The 24,506-nt window shown below is 55.4% G+C and overlaps 1 protein-coding gene across 2 annotated transcripts; it reads left to right on the top strand.

Annotated features, from left to right (window-relative positions):
* Positions 1 to 600: 600 nt before the first annotated feature.
* Positions 601 to 23,869, top strand: utp6 (UTP6 small subunit processome component). Of its 2 annotated transcripts, XM_070857979.1 has the most exons (19): positions 601 to 750; positions 2,121 to 2,205; positions 2,441 to 2,482; positions 2,578 to 2,670; positions 2,766 to 2,813; positions 5,776 to 5,839; positions 6,894 to 7,012; positions 8,006 to 8,083; positions 8,567 to 8,648; positions 9,602 to 9,686; positions 10,185 to 10,360; positions 10,996 to 11,075; positions 11,166 to 11,243; positions 17,654 to 17,833; positions 19,643 to 19,723; positions 19,806 to 19,915; positions 22,443 to 22,509; positions 23,186 to 23,258; positions 23,380 to 23,869. In XM_070857979.1, exons 1-19 carry the CDS (start codon positions 659 to 661, stop codon positions 23,535 to 23,537), a joined length of 1,791 nt encoding a protein of 596 aa, XP_070714080.1. In that variant the 5' UTR covers positions 601 to 658; the 3' UTR covers positions 23,538 to 23,869. The 2 variants fall into 2 exon arrangements, with proteins under 2 accessions (XP_070714080.1, XP_070714081.1); XM_070857980.1 differs by lacking the exon at positions 17,654 to 17,833.
* Positions 23,870 to 24,506: the final 637 nt, after the last annotated feature.

Here is a 24,506-nt window from a genome sequence, read left to right on the forward strand (position 1 = left end):
GATACCTTTCCCCAAGAAACATTTATCAGTCAGGCCTGTAAATTCCAACTGACCCTTGGGGGGGGGGGGTCCAGATTCCCAGCATCCTTTGTGTGACCGGCCGGGCTCCAGTTTTGAAGTTCTGCCCCTTGTGTTAGACTCCGCCCTCGCCCTACCACAGGAAGTAGTTTCTATTTAAACCAGCATCGCAGGCCCTCGGAGGCGAGGCTGAGTTGTCAGGTGACTGAGCGCAGGGCGGCGGGCGGCCGGTCCTGGCCCAGGTGCGGCACTTTCTCGGGGAGCGCTTCCTCTGACCACCTGGAGCTCGCTTGTCGTGTCGGGGGGCGTGGCCACTCGGGGGGCGGGGCAGGGCCGGGGGGCGTGGCCGCTCGGGGGGCGGGGCATGGCCGGGGGGCGTGGCCGCTCGGGGGCCGGGGGGCGGGGCAGGGCCGGGGGGCGGGGCATGGCCGGGGGGCGTGGCCGCTCGGGGGGCGGGGCCTCAGGCTCTGCCCCCTTTTGGCGATAAATAAAAAATAAAAATAACCCGGGGATCAACGGTGGGGGTCAGGGGTCAGGGAGCAAGTCCCTGGGCCGGAACAATAATCCGGGGCCGGCGGACCGGAAGCGCTGCCGGCGGAGTGTTTGCGGACGGACCGGAAGCGCGGCCCGGCAGGTGGCAATGGCGGAGGTGGTGCAGCGGCGGCTCGAGGAGCGGCTCCCGGAGCTGGAACAGCTGGAGCGGGGCGGCCTGCTGAGCGGGTCCGAGCGGCGGTGAGGGGGGGGGCCCGAGCGGCGGGGGCCCGAGCGGGGGTGAGGGGGGGCCCGGCTCCTGTTGCAGTGACCCCCCCCATCTCCCGACTTTGACTTTTGGCCTCCCACATTCTGCCCTCCGTACACTGCCGCTGACCCATCGCCCCCTGTGCCCGCTGACCCATCGCCCCCTGTGCTCGCTGACCCATCGCCCGCTGACCCATCGCCCCCTGTGCCCGCTGACCCATCGCCCCCTGTGCCCGCTGACCCATCGCCCCCTGTGCCCGCTGACCCATCACCCCCTGTGCCTGCTGACCCATCGCCCCCTGTGCCTGCTGACCCATCGCCCCCTGTGCCCGCTGACCCATCGCCCCCTGTGCCCGCTGACCCATCGCCCCCTGTGCCCGCTGACCCATCGCCCCCTGTGCCCGCTGACCCATCGCCCCCTGTGCCCGCTGACCCATCGCCCCCTGTGCCCGCTGACCCATCACCCCCTGTGCCTGCTGACCCATCGCCCCCTGTGCTCGCTGACCCATCGCCCCCTGTGCCTGCTGACCCATCGCCCCCTGTGCCCGCTGACCCATCGCCCCCTGTGCCCGCTGACCCATCACCCCCTGTGCTCGCTGACCCATCGCCCCCTGTGCCCGCTGACCCATCACCCCCTGTGCTCGCTGACCCATCACCCGCTGACCCATCGCCCCCTGTGCCCGCTGACCCATCGCCCCCTGTGCCCGCTGACCCATCGCCCCCTGTGCCCGCTGACCCATCACCCCCTGTGCTCGCTGACCCATCGCCCGCTGACCCATCGCCCCCTGTGCCCACTGACCCATCGCCCCCTATGCTCGCTGTGCCCGCTGACCCATCGCACCCTGTGCCCCCTGTGCCCGCTGACCCATCGCCCCCTGTGCCCGCTGACCCCCGTTGGCTCCCGGTTAAGCAACGCCTTGATTTTAAAATTCTCATCCTTGTGTTCAAATCCCTCCATGACCCTCTCCCCTCCCTATCTCTGTAATCTCCTCCAGTCCCACAACTCCCTGAGATGTCGGCACTCCTCTAATTCTGCCCTCCTGACCATCCCTGATTATAATCGCTCCACCGTCGGTGGCTTCTGTTGCCTGGGCCCCAAGCTCTGGAACTCCCTCCCTAAACCCCACCACCTCACTCCTCCTTTAAGACACTCCTTAAAACCAATTCTTTGACCAAGCTTTTGGTCATCTGCCCTAATATCTCCCTATGTGGCTCAATGTCAAATTTTGTTTGATAATCGCTCCTGGGAAGTGTCTTGGGACATTTTACTCCGTTAAAAGCGCTATATAAATACAAGTTGTTGTCTCACTGCATCTCATTTCATCCTCTGTATTGTGTTGATTTTGTGATGTTTATTTTTGAAGAGCAATAATAAAGAAGGTCACTGCGCTGGAACACAAGGTGCACAGGAGAGCACTCAGTAAGGAGAATTTCATCAGCTACATCCAGGTGAGTGCGTGACAACCGAGCATGAGGGATCAGAGCAGTGCACAGACTAACTAATCTACAGGGGCTGGCAGGGAGCGTGTTTGTGTGGAGGACGGGTATCAGCGACCAGCAGCTCCTCAGCTTGGTGAATTACCGACAGCAGCAAAATTTGGTGCGGTTGTGCTGGTTACCATGCTGAGCGGTGATCTGGCCTGGTGTTCCATTGGTTTGCTAACCGGGTTGTTTTATTTTTCAGTATGAAATTAACTTACTGGAACTAATCAAGAAGAGGCGAGCGGTGAGTTAGAACAAAGTTTCTCTGAAAATATGAAGCTATTTCTGACTCCATAAATGTGGCACTTTCTAAACTCCATCATTCCAATCCCTCATCAGCGAGTTGGCTACACCTTTAAGAAAGAGGAGATTGAATACGCCATCGTTAACCGGATTCATGGAGTGTTCAGCCGAGCCCTGACTAAATGGAAGGTAAGGCTGCGCTGGCCAGAGAGTGACAGCTCCTTGTCTTAAAATATTCACAGAGCCTGCCTGTTGCACACTGAAGGACTTCATTTTTGTTACAGGGTGACATCCAGTTATGGCTCTCTCATGTCGCTTTCTGCAAGAAATGGGTAAGCATTTACTTTCTATCTCCCCGGGTAAGTACCCAGCTCTACTGATAACCCAACTCCCTCACACTGTCACTCAGTAACCCCTCTCCCCCAGCGCCCTGTGTTACTGACTGTATCTCTACTGATAACCCAACTCCCTCACACTGTCACTCAGTAACCCCTCTCCCCCGGCACCCTGTGTGACTGACTGTATCTGTGCTGATGTTAATCCAGCTCCCTCACACTGTCACTCAGTAACCCCTCTCCCCCAGCGCCCTGTGTTACTGACTGTATCTGTACTGATGTTAATCCAGCTCCATCACACTGTCACTCAGTAACCCCTCTCCCCCGGCACCCTGTGTTACTGACTGTATCTGTACTGATGTTAATCCAGCTCCCTCACACTGTCACTCAGTAACCCCTCTCCCCCAGCGCCCTGTGTTACTGACTGTATCTCTATTGATGTTAATCCAGCTCCCTCACACTGTCACTCAGTAACCCCTCTCCCCTAGCGCCCTGTGTTACTGACTGTATCTCTATTGATGTTAATCCAGCTCCCTCACACTGTCACTCAGTAACCCCTCTCCCCCAGCACCCTGTGTGACTGACTGTATCTCTATTGATATTAATCCAGCTCCCTCACACTGTCACTCAGTAACCCCTCTCCCCCAGCACCCTGTGTTACTGACTGTATCTGTACTGATGTTAATCCAGCTCCCTCACACTGTCACTCAGTAATCCCTCTCCCCCAGCACCCTGTGTTACTGACTGTATCTGTACTGATGTTAATCTCCCTCACACTGTCACTCAGTAACCCCTCTCCCCCAGCACCCTGTGTTACTGACTGTATCTGTACTGATGTTAATCCAGCTCCCTCACACTGTCACTCAGTAACCCCTCTCCCCCAGCACCCTGTGTTACTGACTGTATCTCTACTGATGTTAATCCAGCTCCCTCACACTGTCACTCAGTAACCTCTCTCCCCCAGCGCCCTGTGTTACTGACTGTATCTGTACTGATGTTAATCTCCCTCACACTGTCACTCAGTAACCCCTCTCCCCCAGCACCCTGTGTTACTGACTGTATCTGTACTGATGTTAATCCAGCTCCCTCACACTGTCACTCAGTAATCCCTCTCCCCCAGCACCCTGTGTTACTGACTGTATCTGTACTGATGTTAATCCAGCTCCCTCACACTGTCACTCAGTAACCCCTCTCCCCCAGCACCCTGTGTTACTGACTGTATCTCTACTGATGTTAATCCAGCTCCCTCACACTGTCACTCAGTAACCTCTCTCCCCCAGCGCCCTGTGTTACTGACTGTATCTCTACTGATGTTAATCCAGCTCCCTCACACTGTCACTCAGTAACCCCTCTCCCCCAGCGCCCTGTGTTACTGACTGTATCTGTACTGATGTTAATCCAGCTCCCTCACACTGTCACTCAGTAACCCCTCTCCCCCAGCACCCTGTGTGACTGACTGTATCTCTATTGATATTAATCCAGCTCCCTCACACTGTCACTCAGTAACCCCTCTCCCCCAGCACCCTGTGTTACTGACTGTATCTGTACTGATGTTAATCCAGCTCCCTCACACTGTCACTCAGTAATCCCTCTCCCCCAGCACCCTGTGTTACTGACTGTATCTGTACTGATGTTAATCTCCCTCACACTGTCACTCAGTAACCCCTCTCCCCCAGCACCCTATGTTACTGACTGTATCTGTACTGATGTTAATCCAGCTCCCTCACACTGTCACTCAGTAACCCCTCTCCCCCAGCACCCTGTGTTACTGACTGTATCTGTACTGATGTTAACCCAGCTCCCTCACACTGTCACTCAGTAACCCCTCTCCCCCAGCGCGCTGTGTTACTGACTGTATCTCTACTGATGTTAATCCAGCTCCCGCACACTGTCACTCAGTAACCCCTCTCCCCCAGCACCCTGTGTTACTGACTGTATCTGTACTGATGTTAACCCAGCTCCCTCACACTGTCACTCAGTAACCCCTCTCCCCCAGCGCGCTGTGTTACTGACTGTATCTCTACTGATGTTAATCCAGCTCCCGCACACTGTCACTCAGTAACCCCTCTCCCCCAGCACCCTGTGTTACTGACTGTATCTCTACTGATGTTAATCCAGCTCCCTCACACTGTCACTCAGTAACCCCTCTCCCCCAGCACCCTGTGTTACTGACTGTATCTCTACTGATGTTAATCCAGCTCCCTCACACTGTCACTCAGTAACCTCTCTCCCCCAGCGCCCTGTGTTACTGACTGTATCTCTACTGATGTTAATCCAGCTCCCTCACACTGTCACTCAGTAACCCCTCTCCCCCAGCGCCCTGTGTTACTGACTGTATCTGTACTGATGTTAATCCAGCTCCCTCACACTGTCACTCAGTAACCCCTCTCCCCCAGCACCCTGTGTGACTGACTGTATCTCTATTGATATTAATCCAGCTCGCTCACACTGTCACTCAGTAACCCCTCTCCCCCAGCACCCTGTGTTACTGACTGTATCTGTACTGATGTTAATCCAGCTCCCTCACACTGTCACTCAGTAACCCCTCTCCCCCAGCACCCTGTGTTACTGACTGTATCTGTACTGATGTTAATCTCCCTCACACTGTCACTCAGTAACCCCTCTCCCCCAGCACCCTGTGTTACTGACTGTATCTGTACTGATGTTAATCCAGCTCCCTCACACTGTCACTCAGTAACCCCTCTCCCCCAGCACCCTGTGTTACTGACTGTATCTCTACTGATAATCCAGCTCCCTCACACTGTCACTCAGTAACCCCTCTCCCCCAGCGCCCTGTGTTACTGACTGTATCTGTACTGATGTTAATCCAGCTCCCTCACACTGTCACTCAGTAACCCCTCTCCCTCAGCACCCTGTGTTACTGACTGTCTTTGTGATGTTTTCTCACTGGGTTTGATGTTGAAGGCACAGATGCTGACAGCTGCTGTTCCTTTCCCAGAATGCCAAGGTGAAACTGAGCAAAGTGTTCTCTGCGATGTTGGCTATTCACCCGGACAAACCAGGTATGATCTGTGCCCATTTCCTGCCCTCCCTTATCGGGTGTGGGTCAGCCCAGTGCCTGGGACTAGTACCCATCAGACCAGACAGCAAGAAACTTAAAGTAATTAATTTCAGTTGGGAAAAAATACTTCAGAAAGTAATCGGACTAAAAGCCAACAAATTCCCTGGACATGACGGGCTGCACAAAGGGTCTGCTAGGGATATCGACAGGTATTATTATACAGGTGGGGTGTAATGTGGGAAATGTGAGGTTAGTCACTTTGGTAGGAAGAATAGAAAAACAGAATATTTTTAAAATGGTGAGAAACTATTAAACGTCGACGTTCAGAGATTTGGATGCCCCTCGTACAGGAAACGCAAAGTTAGCATGCAGGTACAGCAAGCAATTAGGAAGGCAAATGGCATGTTGGCCTTTATTACAAGGGGGTTGGATACAAGAGTACAGGGCCTTGGTGAGACTGCACCTGGAGTACTGTGCACAGTTTTGGTCTTATCTGAGGAAGGATATACCTGCCTTGGAAGTGGTGCAACAAAGGTTCACTCGATTGATTCCTGGGATGAGAGAGTTGTGCAATGAGCAGAGATTGTGTAGAATGGGCCTATACTCTCTGGATTTAGAAGAATGAGAGTTGATCTGATTGAAACTTACAAGAATCTGAGGGGGATTGACAGGGTAGATGCAGGGAGTATGTTTCCCCCGGGCTGGGGAGTCTAGAACCAGGGGTCACAGTCTCAGAATAAGGGGTCGGCCATTTAGGATTGATGAGAAATTTCTTCACTCAGAGGGTGGTGAATCTTTGGAATTCTCTTCCCCAGAGGGCTGTGGAGGCTCAGTCATTGAGTATATTCAAGACAGATAGCCATAAATCTTGGAATATTAAGGAAATCCAGGGATAATGGGGATCGGGCAGGAAAGTGGAGTGATTGTTGATCAGTCATGATCTCATTGAATGGCAGAGCAAGCTCGAGGGGCCGAATGGCAGACTCCTGCTAATTCTTATGTTCTTGAGTCTGTGCGTGTCACTGTCTTCACTTCTTCCTTTCATCATCTTCCAGCGTTGTGGATCATGGCAGCAAAGTGGGAGATGGAGGATCGCTTGTCGTCTGAGAACGCTCGGCATTTATTCCTGCGGGCTTTACGCTTTCACCCAGATTCTCAGAAGCTGTATCAGGAGGTAGCGATTGTTCCAGGAATGGCTTTCTTCACTCACTATCTTGCGCCCCCCTCCCCCGCCCTCGCGCCCCCCTCCCCCGCCCTCGCGCCCCCCTCCCCCGGCCCCGCCCTCGCGCCCCCTCCCCCTCCCTCGCGCCCCCTCCCTCGCACCCCCTCGCTCCCTCGCCCTCGCGCCCCCCTGCCCTCGCTCCCGCCCTCGCTCCCCCCTCCCCCGCCCTCGCTCCCCCGCCGTCGCGCCCCCCTTCCCCGCTCTCGCCCTGCCCTCGGGCCCCCTTCCCCCGCTCTCGCGCACCCCCGCCCTCGCGCCCACCTCCCTCGCGACCCTCGCGTCCCGCGCCCCCGGCCCTCGCCACGCCATCCGCTCTCTCGCCCCCCCTCTTCTTCCCCACGATCCCAGTATGTACCAGGAGCGTGGGAAGAGGGGTCGCCCTGCCCTTCCACGGCACTCTTGGTTGGGGTGTTTGTGGGGCGTGGTGGCGAGGGGCGCTGGTTTGTGGGGGGGGTGGGGCAGGGGGCGCTGGTTTGGGGGGGTGGGGCAGGGGGTGCTGGTTTGTGGGGGGGTGGGGCAGGGGGCGCTGGTTTGTGGGGGGGGGGCGCTGGTTTGTGGGGGGGTGGGGCACGGGGCGCTGGTTTGTGGGGGGGGGGGTGACGAGGGGCGCTGGTTTGTGGGGGGGGGGTGACGAGGGGCGCTGGTTTGTGGGGGGGGGGCGCTGGTTTGTGGGGGGGTGGGGCACGGGGCGCTGGTTTGTGGGGGGGGGCGCTGCTTTGTGGGGGGGTGGTGTGGTGAGAGGCACTGGTTTGTGGGGGGGGGTGGCGAGGTTCGCTAGTTTGTGGGGGGGGGGGGTGCTGGTTTGTGGGGGGGGGGGGCGCTGGTTTGTGGGGGGGGGGGGCGCTGGTTTGTGGGGGGGGGGGGGGCGCTGGTTTGTGGGGGGGGGGGGCGCTGGTTTGGCCGGTTGTGGGATGAGGGGCACTGATCCCTGTTTCTTGTTTGCAGTATTTTCGGATGGAACTGATGCATGCGGAGAAAGTGCGGAAGGAGAAGGACCTACTGGAGGCGGCTAAACTGCCATTGGTACGGAACTAAAGCAGGAACAGAGCGGGGCATGGGCACTCGGGGCGTGGGCACTCGGGGCGTGGGCACTCGGGGCGTGGGCACTCGGGGCGTGGGCACTCGGGGAGTGGGCACTCGGGGCGTGGGGGGGGGGGGAGTGGGCACTCGGGGCGTGCGGGGGGGGGGGGCGTGGGCACTCGGGGCGTGGGGGGGGGGGGAGTGGGCACTCGGGGCGTGCGGGGGGGGGGGAGTGGGCACTCGGGGCGTGGGCACTCGGGGAGTGGGGGGGGGGGTGAATTACGCTCTGCCCCCGCGAAGAATGGGGGAATATCGGCAGGGGCTGGAGTGACCCTGAGTAACTGGGTTTGGGAGTGAGGCCGCTGGAGTGTCCGTGGTGGACGTTGACCCTGTGGCGGGCCGGGCGGGGGGTGTGGGTGCTGGGTGACGAAGGATGAGGGGAGGTGGGCCGGGAGACCGGTGTGATTGCCGCCTGTGTGTCTCTAGGCTGAAGCAGAATATCCCGAGGAGATCGTCCGTGGAGATCTGGCTCGCATCGTGTACAAGAATGGCATTCAGAAAATCCTGGGTAAGTGGCTGCATCCATTTCTCCCCCCGTGCGCCCCCCCCCCCCCATTGCTATTGGGGCCCCTGACCCTCCTGCTCTCTGAATCCCACCGCACTCTCCCACGATCTCATCTCTCATTGCACAGGTCAGTTGTCAGTCCAGGGGATGGGTTTCCTTTCATTACCAGGGATACTATTGTCCAGTAGAAGCAGAGAGAGAGAGAGACAGACACAGGCCCTCACACACACCCTCCGAGAGAGAGAGACTCACGCACAGACCCTCCGAGAGAGGCAGTGGAGGTTGACACTATTTGTGCACTGCAGGGAGCAATGAGCGGCGGCTGGGAGAGACAGATTGAAATTGGAAGCTGTTCTCATCGTACTGCTCCTCTCCTCTCGGATTGTGGCTATTGCAGAGGGACCGAGGCTCTCTTCTTTGGGTTGTGGGCCCAGAGTTCTGTGGGGGCCTGAGTGAAAGGGGTCGATCAGCGGTGAATTTCAGTATGAAGGAGTGACAGTGAGTGTGGGCCAGTCACCCCCTGCCCCCACCCATGTGACCCCTCTCTCCTCCCGTATTAACAGACATTTTTCTCAGGAGGCGGCCCCTTGTGCTGAAGCCCCTCCCGGGGGCTGATTGTCCTGTGAGATTCCCTCCTCAATCTCCCAGGCCTTTGTGAACGTTGTAACTGATTCAGCAACTGTCACCGCTGTTAAACTCTCCACGTTGCTGAGAGCTTTCGCCTGCCTGCCCGCCCTTTCTGTATCGAGATCTTATCTTCAACTTCTGCATTCCCCACTCCTGTACTGGTATTGCCCACCCACGGAATGATCCGTCCATGCCTATTCTTTCATCCCTGGGAGCACCCCGATCATATTCCCTCTTAGTGACCGCACTCTGACCCCAGCCCACTGAGCCACACTGCGCACGCCGACACGGGTTTACAGGAGCTGCTCTCACTCTGTGCTTGTGTTCAGGGGATGCTGAATTCCACCTGTCGTTCTGGACCATTGCAGTGCTGTTCAGCTTCACGACGGAGCTTCAGAAAGAGATTGTGGAGGAGTAAGTGTGACGGTCGGGCGAGGGGGTGGGGAGTGGTGCTGGAGGGGTATGGTGTGGTGGGGGGGGTTCTGGGGGTCCAGTCTGCGGGAGGGGGAGGGGTTCTGGGGGTCCAGTCTGCGGGAGGGGGAGGGGTTCTGGGGGTCCAGTCTGCGGGAGGGGGAGGGGTTCTGGGGGTCCAGTCTGCGGGAGGGGGAGGGGTTCTGGGGGTCCAGTCTGCGGGAGGGGGAGGGGTTCTGGGGGTCCAGTCTGCGGGAGGGGGAGGGGTTCTGGGGGTCCAGTCTGTGGGAGGGGGAGGGGTACTGGGGGTCCAGTCTGTGGGAAGGGGAGAGGTTCTGGGGGTCCAGTCCGGGAGGGACGGGGAGCTGGGGGTCCAGTCCGGAGGAGGTGGGGTAACTGGAGGTGGGGAGGATGCTGGGGGTCCGGGGTGGGGTCCCAATCCGGTCCGGGGGGTTGGGGAAGGAGGGAGCCGTTATCTCACTCCTCACCGTGTCTCCACAGCCTGCAGGCACAGCACGCGAACCACGCACTGACCTGGGATTTCATGGCTCGGCGCGAGTTGGACGCAGAGTCACTGCCGACAGGGGGCTCCAAACAGGGGAAGGCTTCTGACATCATCCGCAGGGAGCAGCGTTGCTGGGCTGTGTACGAGGAAGCGCTAGTCTCCGTGCCAACAGGTCTGTGCAGCTCCCCCCCGCTCTCTCCTTCCCCCTTCTCTTTCCCCCCCCCCCCCCCCCCTGCGCGCACTCTTCCCCCCCCCCCCCCCCCCACGCTCTCTCTTCCCTCCGCCCCCACCCCCCCCGTGCTCTCTCTCCCCTCCCACCCCACCCCCAACGCTCTCTCCCCTCCCCCCCCACCCCCCACGCTCTCTCCCCCACCCCCCACGCTCTCTCCCCTCCCCCCCCCCCCCCTGCGCACTCTCTCCCCTCCCACCCCACCCCCAACGCTCTCTCCCCTCCCCCCCCCCCCCCGCGCGCTCTCTCCCCTCCCACCCCCACCCCCAACGCTCTCTCCCCACCCCCCACGCTCTCTCCCCTCCCCCCCCACCCCCAACGCTCTCTCCCCCACCCCCCACGCTCCCTCCCCTCTCCCCCCCCCCCCGCGCGCTCTCTCCCCTCCCACCCCACCCCCAACGTTCTCTCCCCCACCCCCCACGCTCTCTCCCCTCCCCCCCCACCCCCCACGCTCTCTCCCCTCCCCCCCACCCCCCATGCTCTCTTCCTCCTCGCCCCCCCCCATCTTTCAGCCCTTGCCCCTGGTTCTCTGGACCTGTCGACCTGCTGTTTACCCGTTGGCCGTGCTCTGATTGCAGAAGCCGTGTGGAAATGTTACATCACTTTCTGCCTGGAGAGACTGAAGCGGAAAACCAACAATAAGGATCTCCGGGAGGAGGTGAGTCTGAGGTGCACAGATTCCCGTCTGTCCTATGGCACTGTCTCGCTTTGTGTTGTTTCCTTGACTTCTCCTGGGTCTGTATTTCAGAGACTGCGGAAGGTGCTGTCTCTGTTTGACCGGGCGACTGATGCCTCACTCCTGCCTCCTGTTCTCTACAAACGCTGGGTAAGATTCTCTATATCCAAGTCATTGATTTAAAAATACATGCGGAGAAATTATATCTCTAGAAAATAGAAGACTGAGGGGTGACTAGAACTAGTGGCCATAAATATAAGATAGTCATTAATAAATCCAGTAGGGAACTCAGGAGAAACGTCCTTCACTGTTGATTGAGTGAGGACATGTGGTAAGTTGGGTGATATATTAGGACCATCGCTTTTCTTGTTATATATGAATGACCTGGACTTGGGGATAATTTCACTTGACAGTGTAGTAAATAGTGACCAGGAGAGTGGAAAACGTTAGGAGGACAGACTGACTGGTGAAAGGGGCAGGCATGTGGCAGATGCAATTTAATGCAGATAAGTGGCATGTAGTGGCAGTATAATCTCAATGGCACTATTCTGAGGGGGGTGCAAGAGCAGGGGACCTGGGTGTTGCATATTGACAAATCCTTGAAGGGGACAGGACAAGCTAGCAGCTGGTTAAGAATGTGTATGGGATACTTTGCTTTGTAAATAGGGGCATTGAATACAAAAACAAGGAAGTCACGCTAACCCTTTACAAACCATTGGTTCAGCACCAGCTATATATTGTCTACAAATCTGGGCACCACACTTTAGGAAGGATGTTAAGGCCCTGGAGAGAGGGAGTGTGCAAAGGCACTTTACCAGGATGGTCCCGGGGGTGAGGAACTTCAGTTCTGTGGAGGAGAGCTCGGTCACGTGATATGCTCCTCCTGTACTATGTGGGAACTCGGGGACACTTCCGGTGTCCCTGACGATTACGTGTGCGGGAAGTGTAGCCGCCTCCAGCTCCTGACGGACCGCGTTGCGAAATTGGAGCTGAGGGTGGATTTACTCTGGAGCATCCACGATGCTGAGAATGACGTGAGTAGCACGTGTAGCGAGTTGATCTTACCGCAGGTGAAGGGTCCACAGCCAGATAGGGAATGGAAGACCAGCAGGAAGAGCAGTGCAAGGAAGGTAGTGCAGGAGTCCCCTGTGGTCATCCCCCTGCAAAACAGATACACTGCTTTGAGTACTGTTGAGGGGGATGACTCATCAGGGGAGGGCAGCAGCAGCCAAGTTCATGGCACCGTGGCTGGCTCTGCTGCACAGGAGGGCAGGAAAAAGAGTGGGAGAGCGATAGTGATAGGGGATTCAATGGTAAGGGGAATAGATAGGCGTTTCTGCGGCCGCAACCGAGACTCCAGGATGGTATGTTGCCTCCCTGGTGCAAGGGTCAAGGATGTCTCGGAGCGGGTGCAGGATATTCTGAAAAGGGAGGGTGAACAGCCAGTTGTCGTGGTGCACATTGTTACCAACGATATCGGTTTTTAAAAAAAAAAGGGATGAGGTCCTACGAGAAGAATTTAAGGAGCTAGGAGCTAAATTAAAACATAGGACCTCAAAAGTAGTAATCTCGGGATTGCTACCAGTGCCACGTGCTAGTCAGAGTAGGAATCGTAGGATAGCTCAGATGATACGTGGCTTGAGCAGTGGTGCAGCAGGGAGGGATTCAAATTCCTGGGGCATTGGAACCGGTTCTGGGGGAGGTGGGACCAGTACAAACCGGACGGTCTGCACCTGGGCAGGACCGGAACCAATGTCCTGGGGGTGTGTTTGCTAGTGCTGTTGGGGAGGAGTTAAACTAATATGGCAGGGGGATGGGAACCTATGCAGGGAGACAGAGGGAAACAAAATGGAGACAGAAGCAAAAGACAGAAAGGAGATGAGTAAAAGTGGAGGGCAGAGAAACCCAAGGCAAAAAACAAAAAGGGCCACTGTACAGCAAAATTCTAAAGGGTCAAAGTGTAATAAAAAGGCAAGCATGAAAGCTCGGTGCCTCAATGCAAGGAGTATTCGGAACCCAGGAGAGGGCTCTGAGCTAGTTAGAGTGGGTGAGAGCTCAGATGAATAGGACCCCAAGAAAGAATGCAAAAGGCAGGAGGCAACAGAGCAGAGTAGCACTGGGGTAAGTGTAAACCACAAGGTGATAGAAAGGGACAATATGTATGAATATAAAGGGGCTGCAGGAGGGGTCAAAACTAAAAATCATGGTTTAAAAACTAGTATTAAAACACTCCACCTAAACGCACGCAGCATTCGAAATAAAGTAAATGAGTTGACGCACAAATCATTACAAATGGGTATGATTTGGTGGCCATTGCAGAAATGTGGTTGCAGGGTGGCCAAGACTGGGAATTAAACATACAGGGGTATCTGACAATTCGGAAAGATAGACAAGAAGGGGAAGGAGGTGGGGTAGCTCTGTTAATAAAGGATGATATCAGGGCAGTTGTGAGAGATGATATTGGCTCTAATGAACAAAATGTTGAATCATTGTGGGTGGAGATTAGAGATAGTAAGGGGAAAAAGTCACTGGTGGGTGTAGTTTATAGGCCCCCAAATAATAACGTCACGGTGGGGCGGGCAATAATCAAGGGAATAATGGAGACATGTGAAAAAGGAACAGCAGTAATCATGGGGGATTTTAACCTCCATATCGATTGGTCAAATCAAATCGCACGGGGTAGCCTGGAGGAGGAATTCATAGAATGCATACGGGATTGTTTCTTAGAACAGTATGTTACAGAACCTACAAGGAAGCAAGCTATCTTAGATCTGGTCCTGTGTAATGAGACAGGAATAATAAACGATCTCCGAGTAAACGATCCTCTCGGAATGAGTGATCACAGTATGGTTGGATTTGTAATACAGATTGAGGGTGAGGAAGTAGTGTCTTAAATGAGCGTACTATGCTTAAACAAAGGGGACTACAGTGGGATGAGGGCAGAGTTGGCTAAAGTAGACTGGAAACACAGACTAAACGGTGGCACAATTGAGGAACAGTGGAGGACTTTTAAGGAGCTCTTTCATAGTGCTCAACAAAAATATATTCCAGTGAAAAAGAAGGGCGGTAAGAGAAGGGATAACCAGCCGTGGATAACCAAGGCAATAAAGGAGAGTATCAAATTAAAAACCAATGCGTATAAGGTGGCCAAGGTTAGGGGGAAACTAGAAGATTGGGAAAATTTTAAACGACAGCAAAGAATGACTAAGAAAGCAATAAAGAAAGGAAAGATAGATTACGAAAGTAAATTTGCGCAAAACATAAAAACAGATAGTAAAAGCTTTTACCGATATATAAAACGGAAAAGAGTGACTAAAGTAAATGTTGGTCCCTGAGAAGATGAGAAGGGGGATTTAATAATGGGAAATGTGGAAATGGCTGAGACCTTAAACAATTATTTTGCTTCGGTCTTCGCAGCGGAAGACACAAAAACCATGCCAAAAATTGCTGGTCACAGGAATGTGGGAAGGGAGGACCTTGAGATAATCACTATCACTAGGGGGTTAGTGCTGGACAGGCTAATGGGACTCTAGGTAGACAAGTCCTCTGGTCCAGATGAAATGCATCCCAGGGTATTAAAAGAGATGGCGGAAGTTATAGCAGATGCATTCGTTATAATCTACCAAAATTCTCTGGACTCTGGGGAGGTACCAGTGGATTGGAAAGCAGCTAATGTAACGCCTCTGTTTAAAAAAGGGGGCAGACAAAAGGCAGGTAACTGTAGGCCAGTTCGTTTAACATCTGTAGTGGGGAAAATGCTTGAAGCTATCATTAAGGAAGAAATAGCGGGACATCCAGATAGAAATAGTGCAATCAAGCAGACACAACATGGATTCATGAAGGGGAAATCATGTTTAACTAATTTACTGGAATTCTTTGAGGATATAACGAGCATGGTGGATAGAGGTGTACCGATGGATGTGGTGTATTTAGATTTCCAAAAGGCATTCGATAAGGTGCCACACAAAAGATTACTGCAGAAGATAAAGGTACGCGGAATCAGAGGAAATGTATTAGCATGGATAGAGAATTGGCTGGCTAACAGAAAGCAGAGAGTCGGGATAAGTGGGTCCTTTCGGGTTGGAAATCGGTGGTTAGTGGTGTGCCACAGGGATCGGTGCTGGGACAACTGTTTACAATATACATAGATGACCTGGAAGAGGGGACAGAGTGTAGTGTAACAAAATTTTCAGATGACACAAAGATTAGTGGGAAAGCGGGTTGTGTAGAGGACACAGAGAGGCTGCAAAGAGATTTAGATAGGTTAAGCGAATGGGCTAAGGTTTGGCAGATGGAATACAATGTCGGAAAGTGTGAGGTCATCCACCTTGGGGGGGGAAAAAACAGTAAAAGGGAATATTATTTGAATGGGGAGAAATTACAACATGCTGAGGTGCAGCGGGACCTGGGGGTCCTTTTGCATGAAACTCTTCCAAAAAGTTAGTTTGCAGGTGCAGCAGGTAATCAGGAAGGTGAATGGAATGTTGGCCTTCATTGCGAGAGGGATGGAGTACAAAAGCAGGGAGGTCCTGCTGCAACTGTACAGGGTATTGGTGAGGCCGCACCTGGAGTACTGCGTGCAGTTTTGGTCACCTTACTTAAGGAAGGATATACTGGCTTTGGAAAGGGTACAGAGACGATTCACTCGGCTGATTCCGGAGATGAAGGGGTTACCTTATGATGATAGATTGAGTAGACTGGGTCTTTACTCGTTGGAGTTCAGAAGGATGAGGGGGGATCTTATAGAAACATTTAAAATCATGAAAGGGATAGACAAGATAGAGGCAGAGAGGTTGTTTCCACTGGTCGGGGAGACTAGAACTAGGGGGCACAGCCTCAAAATACGGGGGAGCCAATTTAAAACCGAGTTGAGAAGGAATTTCTTCTCCCAGAGGGTTGTGAATCTGTGGAATTCTCTGCCCAAGGAAGCAGTTGAGGCTAGCTCATTGAATGTATTCAAATCACAGATAGATAGATTTTTAACCAATAAGGGAATTAAGGGTTACGGGGAGCAGGCGGGTAAGTGGAGCTGAGTCCACGGCCAGATCAGCCATGATCTTGTTGAATGGCGGAGCAGGCTCGAGGGGCTAGATGGCCAACTCCTGTTCCTAATTCTTATATTCTTATGTTCTTATAGTCTGGAGAAACTGGGGTTGCTCTCCAAGCAGAGAAGGCTACGGGGATATTTAATAGAGGTGTTCAAAATGATGATGGGTTTTGGTAGAGCAAGTCTAGTGACCAGTGAGGAGGAGAGGGACAGGCTTAAGGAAGACACAGACAGGCTGGTGGGATGGGCGGGCACGGGGCTGATGGAATTTAACGCAGAAAAGTGCAAAGTGATACATTTTGGTAGGAAGAATGAGGAGAGGCAATATAAACTAAAGGGTACAATCCTAAAGGGGGTACATGAACAGAGAGACCCCGGGGTATATGGGCAAAACCGTTGAAGGTGGCAGGGCAGGGTGAGAAAGCAGTTAAAAAAATCACATGGGATCCTGGGCTTCATAAATAAAGGCATAAGAGTACAAAAGCAAGGAAGTTATGATGGACCTGTATCAAAGATTCAGCTTCAACTGGAGTATTGTGTCCAATTCTGGGCACCACACTTTAGGAAGGCTTTAGACAGGCGACAGAAAAGATTTCTGAGAATGATTCCAGGGATGACTAGATAGACTCGAGAAGCTGGGGTTATTCTCCTTGGAGCAGAGACCCAAAGCCGACACAAGGGAAACATTTCTTCCGCAGCGAGTGGTTAGGATCTGGAATGCACTGCCCGAGAGCGTGGTGGAGGCAGACTCAATCGCGGCTTTCAAAAGGGAATTGGATAAGTCCCTGAAGGAAACAAAATTGCAGGGCTACGGGGCAAGGGTGGGGGAGTGGGACTGGACGGGCCAAGGGTGGGGGAGTGGGACTGGACGGGGCAAGGGTGGGGGACTGGGACTGGACAGGCCAAGGGTGGGGGAGTGGGACTGGACAGGGCAAGGGTGGGGGACTGGGACTGGACGGGGCAAGGGTGGGGGAGTGGGACTGGACGGGGCAAGGGTGGGGGAGTGGGACTGGCTGAGGGGCTCTTGCAGAGCCAGTGTGGGCTCGACGGGCCGAATGGCCTCCTGTGCTGTGACCGTTCTCTAATACTGAGGGCAAGTGGATCGGTAGCAGAGCTCACCCAGTTTAAATCATTGGAGCTAGAGGGAAAAGGGAAATGTCTTCACTTGCGAAGATCTGGAACGCACTGCTGAAAGGGCAGTGGATTCAGATTGGACACGTACTTGAGGAGGACTAATTTTGGGTTATTGGATAAAAGCTGAGGTTGTGGATCTAATGGGATCGCTCTGTCACAGAGCCGGCACAGGCACGATGGGCCGAATGGCCAGTGCTGCGATTCTGTCCCCTCACTGAATTGAACATGGCCTTGCTCCTGGTTATCTGCAGCCTGTCCGTCGCTGCAGGGAACAGGGGAAGGTTGTGCTTGAGGACGTAAGGCGGTTCCCTGCTGACTCCATGTCTGGAAGTTATGGCCTTGTTTGGACGGTGGTTTAATTATTTATCTCGTGTTGCAGCTTCGACTGTTGGTGGACCTTGGTGAGGGAGAGAAAGCTGCCCGAGTGGCCCAGGCTGCAAGCACTGCTTTCGGCCGCTCGCTGGAGATGTGGCAGAGCAGCCTGGAGGTACTGATCGGGCTGCAAAGTGCTGGTGTCAGCAGCCTCTTCCAGAGGGCATTCGGGCAGGTCCCACCCACGGTGAGTTCCCTGTCCGGGGGGGTGGGGGAGAGACCGAGGGAAGGGAGGCTGTGGGGGGGGGGGGGGGAGAGAGCCCGGGGGGAGGGAAAAGAGAGGGAGAGACCGAGGGGGAGGGGGGCTGTGGGGGGAGAGCGGGAGAGACGGAGGGGGGCTGTGGGGGGGGGGGGGGGGGAAGAGAGGGAGAGCCCGGGGGGAGGGGGGCTGTGGGGGGAGAGCGGGAGAGACGGAGGGGGGCTGTGGGGGGGGGGGGGGGGGGGAAAGAGAGGGAGAGCCCGGGGGGAGGGGGGGGAGAGGGAGAGACCGAGGGGGAGGGGGGCTGTGGGGGGGGGAGGGAGATACCAAGGGGGAGGGGTGGGGTGGGGGGAGAGCCCGGGGGGGGCTGAGGGAGAGACCGGGGGGGGGGGGGGGGGCGGGGGGAAGAGCCCGGGGGGGGGGGGGGGGGAAGAGACGTAGAGACCGAGGGGGAGAGGGAGAGACCGCGGGTGGGGAGGAGAGACCGAGGGAAGGGGGCTGTGGGGGGGACAGACGGGGGGGGGGGGTGGGGAGAGGACTGTCCGCCGTCGTCCCCCCTCGACTCAAAGAAGTTGCGATTGTTTTGAGAGATTTTCGCCTTGTGTACCTGTGCTGATTGCTGCTCACTCTTATTGCTCTGTCTCCTGAGAGTCTGGGGTTCATGGGCTTGCCCCCATCATTGCCTGAACCCGACTTGCCCTTTTTAATATGACGAGGGGATTAAATGTAATATCTCCAAATTTGCGGATGACACTAAGTTGGGTGGCAGTGTGAGCTGCGAGGAGGATGCTCTGAGGCTGCAGAGTGACTTGGATAGGTTAGGTGAGTGGGCAAATGCATGGCAGATGAAGTATAATGTGGATAAATGTGAGGTTATCCACTTTGGTGGTAAAAACAGAGAGACAGACTATTATCTGAATGGTGACAGATTAGGAAAAGGGGAGGTGCAACGAGACCTGGGTGTCATGGTACATCAGTCATTGAAGGTTGGCATGCAGGTACAGCAGGCGGTTAAGAAAGCAAATGGCACGTTGGCCTTTATAGCGAGGGGATTTGAGTACAGGGGCAGGGAGGTGTTGCTACAGTTGTACAGGGCCTTGGTGAGGCCACACTTGGAGTATTGCGTACAGTTTTGGTCTCCTAACTTGAGGAAGGACGTTCTTGCTATTGAGGGAGTGCAGCGAAGGTTCACCAGACTGATTCCTGGGATGGCGGGACTGACCTATCAAGAAAGACTGGATCAACTGGGCTTGTATTCACTGGAGTTCAGAAGAATGAGAGGGGACCTCATAGAAACGTTTAAAATTCTGACGGGTTCAGACAGGTTAGATGCAGGAAGAATGTTCCCAATGTTGGGGAAGTCCAGAACCAGGGGTCACAGTCTAAGGATAAGGGGTAAACCATTTAGGACCGAGATGAGGAGAAACTTCTTCACCCAGAGAGTGGTGAACCTGTGGAATTCTCTACCACAGAAAGTTGTTGAGGCCAATTCACTAAATATATTCAAAAAGGAGTTAGATGTAGTCCTTACTACTCGGGGGATCGAGGGGTATGGCGAGAAAGCAGGAATGGGGTACTGAAGTTGCATGTTCAGCCATGAACTCATTGAATGGCGGTGCAGGCTCGAAGGGCCGAATAGCCTACTCCTGCACCTATTTTCTATGTTTCTATGAATCCTTATTTTCCTGTTCTCACCACTGACTGCTGCTTTACTGGGGGGGGGGGTTAACTGGCGTGCCCTTTAACCTTTGCCAGCTTCACAGTCCATTTGAGTTGCGTCTCCATCCTCTGTTACAGGACAGTTTATCGCTGTGGCTACTCTACCTGGACTGGAGCGAACGTGCGGGCAGTGTTATTGAGACGGAATCTCGCTATCAGGTAGGGCTGTGTCTGACTGAAGCTCTCCCCGCTGATCTGTGGAATGGACTGGCTCTGAGTGACTTTCTGCTTGTATCCACAGCATGCGCTGCAGACTCCAATTCCAGCCATCTGTGTGACTATGAAGGAGCGATACCTGGACTGGGCCCTTAGGGCTGGGGGCTACAAGAAAGCACGGAGGGTGTTCACTAGGTAACAGCTGAACGTTTGCAGCTCACGGTTAATGTGTGTAATAACTCGAGGGATGAAGGCCATGGTCGTTCTGGGGTTACACGCTGGGTTCCAGACCCATTAATAACTTTACCCAACAAGAATCTTTCAATCTCAGTTTTGACCTTTTCAATTGACCCCCCCCCCCCCACAGCTGTCTAGGGGGAGAGAGTTCCAGATTCCTACTGCCCTGTGTGTGAAGCAGTACTTCCCGACATCACCCCTGGGCCTGGCTCTTATTTTAAGGTTATTCCCCCACCATAGCAAATAATTTCTCTCCATCAACCCGATCAAATCCTTTAATCATTTTAAACACCTCGATTTCATCGCCCCTTAACCTTCGAAACTCAGAAATACAAACCCAGTCTGTGCAAACTGTCCTCACAATTAGCCCCTTTTACCCCCGGGACCATTCTGGGGAACCTACGCTGCTCCCCCTCCCTGGGGGGGCGGGGCCCAGGTCTGAATGTGGAAATTTGGAAGAAATGTTTGTGTACAAGGGGGGTATTAGAACATGCAATAGTTTACAGGAGGGGGGCTACTGAGGGAGAGACTAACGCCATACAAACGGGAATTGGGTCAGAGTTTGAGAAGGTAAATGTAAACCGACACCGGGAATGAGCAGGGGGGGGCTAGTGAGTGGGGTGGGGGGGGGAACCGGGGGGGGGCTAGTGTGAGGGGGGGAGGGCCGGGGGGGCTAGTGTGAGGGGGGGAGGGCCAGGGGGGCTAGTGTAAGGGGGGGGGGGCCAGGGGGGCTAGTGTGAGGGTGGGGGAGGGGGCTAGTGTGAGGGGGGGGGGGGGAAACCGGGGGGGGGGCTAGTGTGAGGGGGGAGGGCCGGGGGGGCTAGTGAGTGGGGTGGGGGGGGGAACCGGGGGGGGCTAGTGTGAGGGGGGGAGGGCCGGGGGGGCTAGTGTGAGGGGGGGAGGGCCGGGGGGGCTAGTGTGAGGGGGGGGGGCCAGGGGGGCTAGTGTGAGGGTGGGGGAGGGGGCTAGTGTGAGGGGGGTGGGGGGGGGGCTTGTGTTTGGGGGGGGACCGGGGGGCGGCTACTGTTAGGGGGGGGGACCGGGGGGCGGCTACTGTTAGGGGGGGGGGACCGGGTGGGGGGGAGAAACCGGGGGGGGCTAGTGTGAGGGGGGGGGCCAGGGGGGCTAATGTAAGGGGGGGGCCAGGGGGGCTAGTGTGAGGGGGGGGCCAGGGGGGCTAGTGTGAGGGTGGGGGCGGGGGCTAGTGTGAGGGGGGGGAACCGGGGGGCGGCTACTGTTAGGGGGGGGGGGGGGGCTAGTGTGAGGGGGGACCAGGGGGGCTAGTGTGAGGGGGGACCAGGGGGGCTAGTGTGAGGGGCTGGGGGGGAATAGTGGTGTGGGGGGGGGGGGGTTTAGTTTGGGAGGGGCGGGGGATTAGTGTGTGGGGGGGTTTAGTGCGTGTGTGTGTTGGGGGGGGGGGGTTAGAGTTTGGGGGAGGTTTAGTGTGGGGGGGGGTTTAGTGTGTGTTGGGGGGGGGGGTTTAGTGTGTGTTGGGGGGGGGGGTTTAGTGTGTGTTGGGGGGGGGGGGTTAGTGTGTGTTGGGGGGGGGGGGGTTTAGTGTGTGTTGGGGGGGGGGGGTTTAGTGTGTGTTGGGGGGGTTTAGTGTGTGTTGGGGGGGGTTTAGTGTGTGTTGGGGGGGGGGGTTTAGTGTGTGTTGGGGGGGGTTTAGTGTGTGTTGGAGGGGTTTAGTGTGTGTTGGGGGGGGGTTTAGTGTGTGTTGGGGGGGGTTTAGTGTGTGTTGGGGGGGGTTTAGTGTGTGTTGGGGGGGGTTTAGTGTGTGTTGGGGGGGGTTTAGTGTGTGTTGGGGGGGGGTTTAGTGTGTGTTGGGGGGGGTTTAGTGTGTGTTGGGGGGGGTTTAGTGTGTGTTGGGGGGGGTTTAGTGTGTGTTGGGGGGGGTTTAGTGTGTGTTGGGGGGGGTTTAGTGTGTGTTGGGGGGGGTTTAGTGTGTGTTGGGGGGGGGTTTAGTGTGTGTTGGGGGGGTTTAGTTTGTGTTGGGGGGGGTTTAGTGTGTGTTGGGGGGGGTTTAGTGTCTGTTGGGGGGGTTTAGTGTGTGTTGGGGGGGGTTTAGTTTGTGTTGGGGGGGTTTAGTTTGTGTTGGGTGGGTTTAGTGTGTGTGGGGGGGGTTTAGTGTGTGTTGGGGGGGGGGGTTTAGTGTGTTGGGGGGGGGTTTAGTGTGTGTTGGGGGGGTTTAGTTTGTGTTGGGTGGGTTTAGTGTGTGTGGGGGGGGGGGTTTAGTGTGTGTTGGGGGGGGGGGTTTAGTGTGTGTTGGGGGGGGTTAGTGTGTGTGTGTGTGTGTGTGTGTTTGGGGGGGGGTTTAGAGTTTGGGGGGGATTAGTGTGGGAGGGGCGAGCACCTGTATAAATCCAGCACTAGGACATGAGCGATGGGCTGAATGGCCAACGTTACCATGGACTGGAGGAGCGGCTGCTCGCTCAGTCTGCGACGGAAAGGTTTGTCATTGCGGCTTTCTGTTTCCTTCCTTCAGTCTCCAGGAAAACAGACCCCTCTCGTTGGAGTTTTTCAGGAAAATGATTGCGATTGAAAAGGAGCAGGTGAGTTAACAGACGCTGGGGGTCCCAGTGCAGACCACTCACATTGCCAAACTCTCACACCGGCTCAACCCTGTGGTAGGCGTGAGGAGGGGGGGTGGTGTGACCCCCGGGGGGCGGGGCAAGTCTGAGAATCTTTGCTGGTATTCTATTCACAACTCTTGCACTGACTGAGTGTTGAGCTGTTGGAGGGCAGCGCAAGAGTAAATTCCCCCTTTTACCCTGCAACACTGAGCCCTGTACAGCAGAGTCCGGAGTGACCCTGAGCAGGCGTGTGTGCAGTGTCTGTGTGCGGTGTCTGGGCTGTGCGGTGCGCGGTGTCTGGGCGCGGTGTGCGGTGTCTGGGCTGTGCGGTGAGCGGTGTCTGGGTGCGGTGAGCGGTGTCTGGGCTGTGCGGTGTATGCGGTATCTCTGTGCGGTGTCGGTGAGCGGTGTCTGGGTGCGGTGAGCGGTGTCTGGGCTGTGCGGTGTCTGGGCGCGGTGAGCGGTGTCTGGGCGCGGTGCCGGGGGCCAGGGCGCAGTGCCGGGGGCCAGGGCGCAGTGCCGGGGGCCAGGACACACTGCTGACTGGGGTGAGGTGGCGGGTACTTTTTCCTTTCCAGTGGGTCGTATTCTGGTTTCTCGCGGTTGTTGATGTTTAATCTTGGTTTGAAATAGTGGATTTGTTATTTATCACAAGGAGTGCAGTAAGATGCAGCGTGTGCGGGAGTATTATGAGCGGGCTCTCCGTGAGTTTGGATCCACCAGTGCCGGTAGGAATCTCTAAACAAATATTGCAGCTAATGAAATCCTGAACAAGCGTGATTTGCTGGCAGCGGTTGTACGAGAGCAAGTGTGGTTGATTGGGTTAACGGTGAAGCTATCTCCCTCCAGATCTATGGCTGGGGTACATCGCAGAGGAGCAGAGCCACTCACAGGGCAAACCGGAGCACACGGGGCAGATCCACTGGAGAGCCATGAAAACGCTACAGGGAGAGCAGGTGGAGCGATTCGTGTCTCAGTACACACTGCTGCAGGCAGGGTGCTTGTAACTCCGGCAGTGCTGCACTGAAACACACCTCACCGACACCAAAGTCTTCACTCTGACCATTGCAACCCATCCTGTCGATTCCTGCTGCAGTCTCTCACTCTCTTGGACACTTTACACATTTATTTCAAATGTATGTTTAGATTCGAGGATCTGATCAGGGTTCTGTGAGTTTTCTCCTGACTAACTCCCAGGCCAGTCTCCCCTGTCCTGAACTCTGCAGGGGGGCTGGTGGGGGCCTTTGACCTGCTGGATGTGACCGACTGACCAATTGCTGAATTGAAAGGCCTCAGACAGCGTAGGTTCTAAACTCAGCAGATAAAGTTTTTAACTTGATGATGTGTCTGTGCAGTTAATCCGTCTCATCCCAACTCTTAACCTGAATGGGAATAACTCCTGGATCTTGCTCCAGCTTGGAGCTGGGAGCCTGCGCAGAGATGAAATGGATTCTATTCAGGGTCCATCTCCAACGTCCCTTTCCTCTCCAGTCCTTGAACGTGTCGTCGCCTCCCAAGTCCATGCCCATCTTTCCCGGAACTCCATGTTTCAATCCGGTTCCCGCCCCTGCCACATTACCCAAACGGCTCTCATCAAAGTCACAAATGACATCCTTTGTGACTGTGACAAAGGTAAACTACCCCTCCTCGTCCTTCTCGACCTGTCTGCAGCCATTGACACAGTTGACCACTCTATCCTCCTCCAACACCTCTCCACCATGGTCCAGCTGGGTGGGACTGCACTCGCCTGGTTCCATTCTTATCCATCTCATCGTAGTCAGAGAATCTCCTGCAACGGCTTCTCCTCCCCCCCCGCATCGTTACCTCTGGTGTCCCCCCAGGATCTATCCTTGGCCCCTCCTATTTCTCATCTACATGTTGCCCCTTGGTGACATCATCGAAAACACAGCGTCACTTTCCACATGTACACTGATAACACCCAGCTCTACCTCACCCCCACTTCTCTCAACCCCTCC

The sequence above is a fragment of the Pristiophorus japonicus genome, chromosome 16, assembly GCF_044704955.1.
Source record: "Pristiophorus japonicus isolate sPriJap1 chromosome 16, sPriJap1.hap1, whole genome shotgun sequence".
NCBI classification, from domain to species: domain Eukaryota; kingdom Metazoa; phylum Chordata; class Chondrichthyes; family Pristiophoridae; genus Pristiophorus; species Pristiophorus japonicus.

Coding starts and splice junctions, on each gene's coding strand:
- utp6 (XM_070857979.1), top strand. CDS start 659: ATGGCGGAGGTGGTGCAGCGGCGGCTCGAGGAGCGGCTCCCGGAGCTG. Junction 2,206..2,440: donor ATTTCATCAGCTACATCCAG/GTGAGTGCGTGA, acceptor TTTATTTTTCAG/TATGAAATTAACTTACTGGA. Junction 2,671..2,765: donor GAGCCCTGACTAAATGGAAG/GTAAGGCTGCGC, acceptor TTTTTGTTACAG/GGTGACATCCAGTTATGGCT.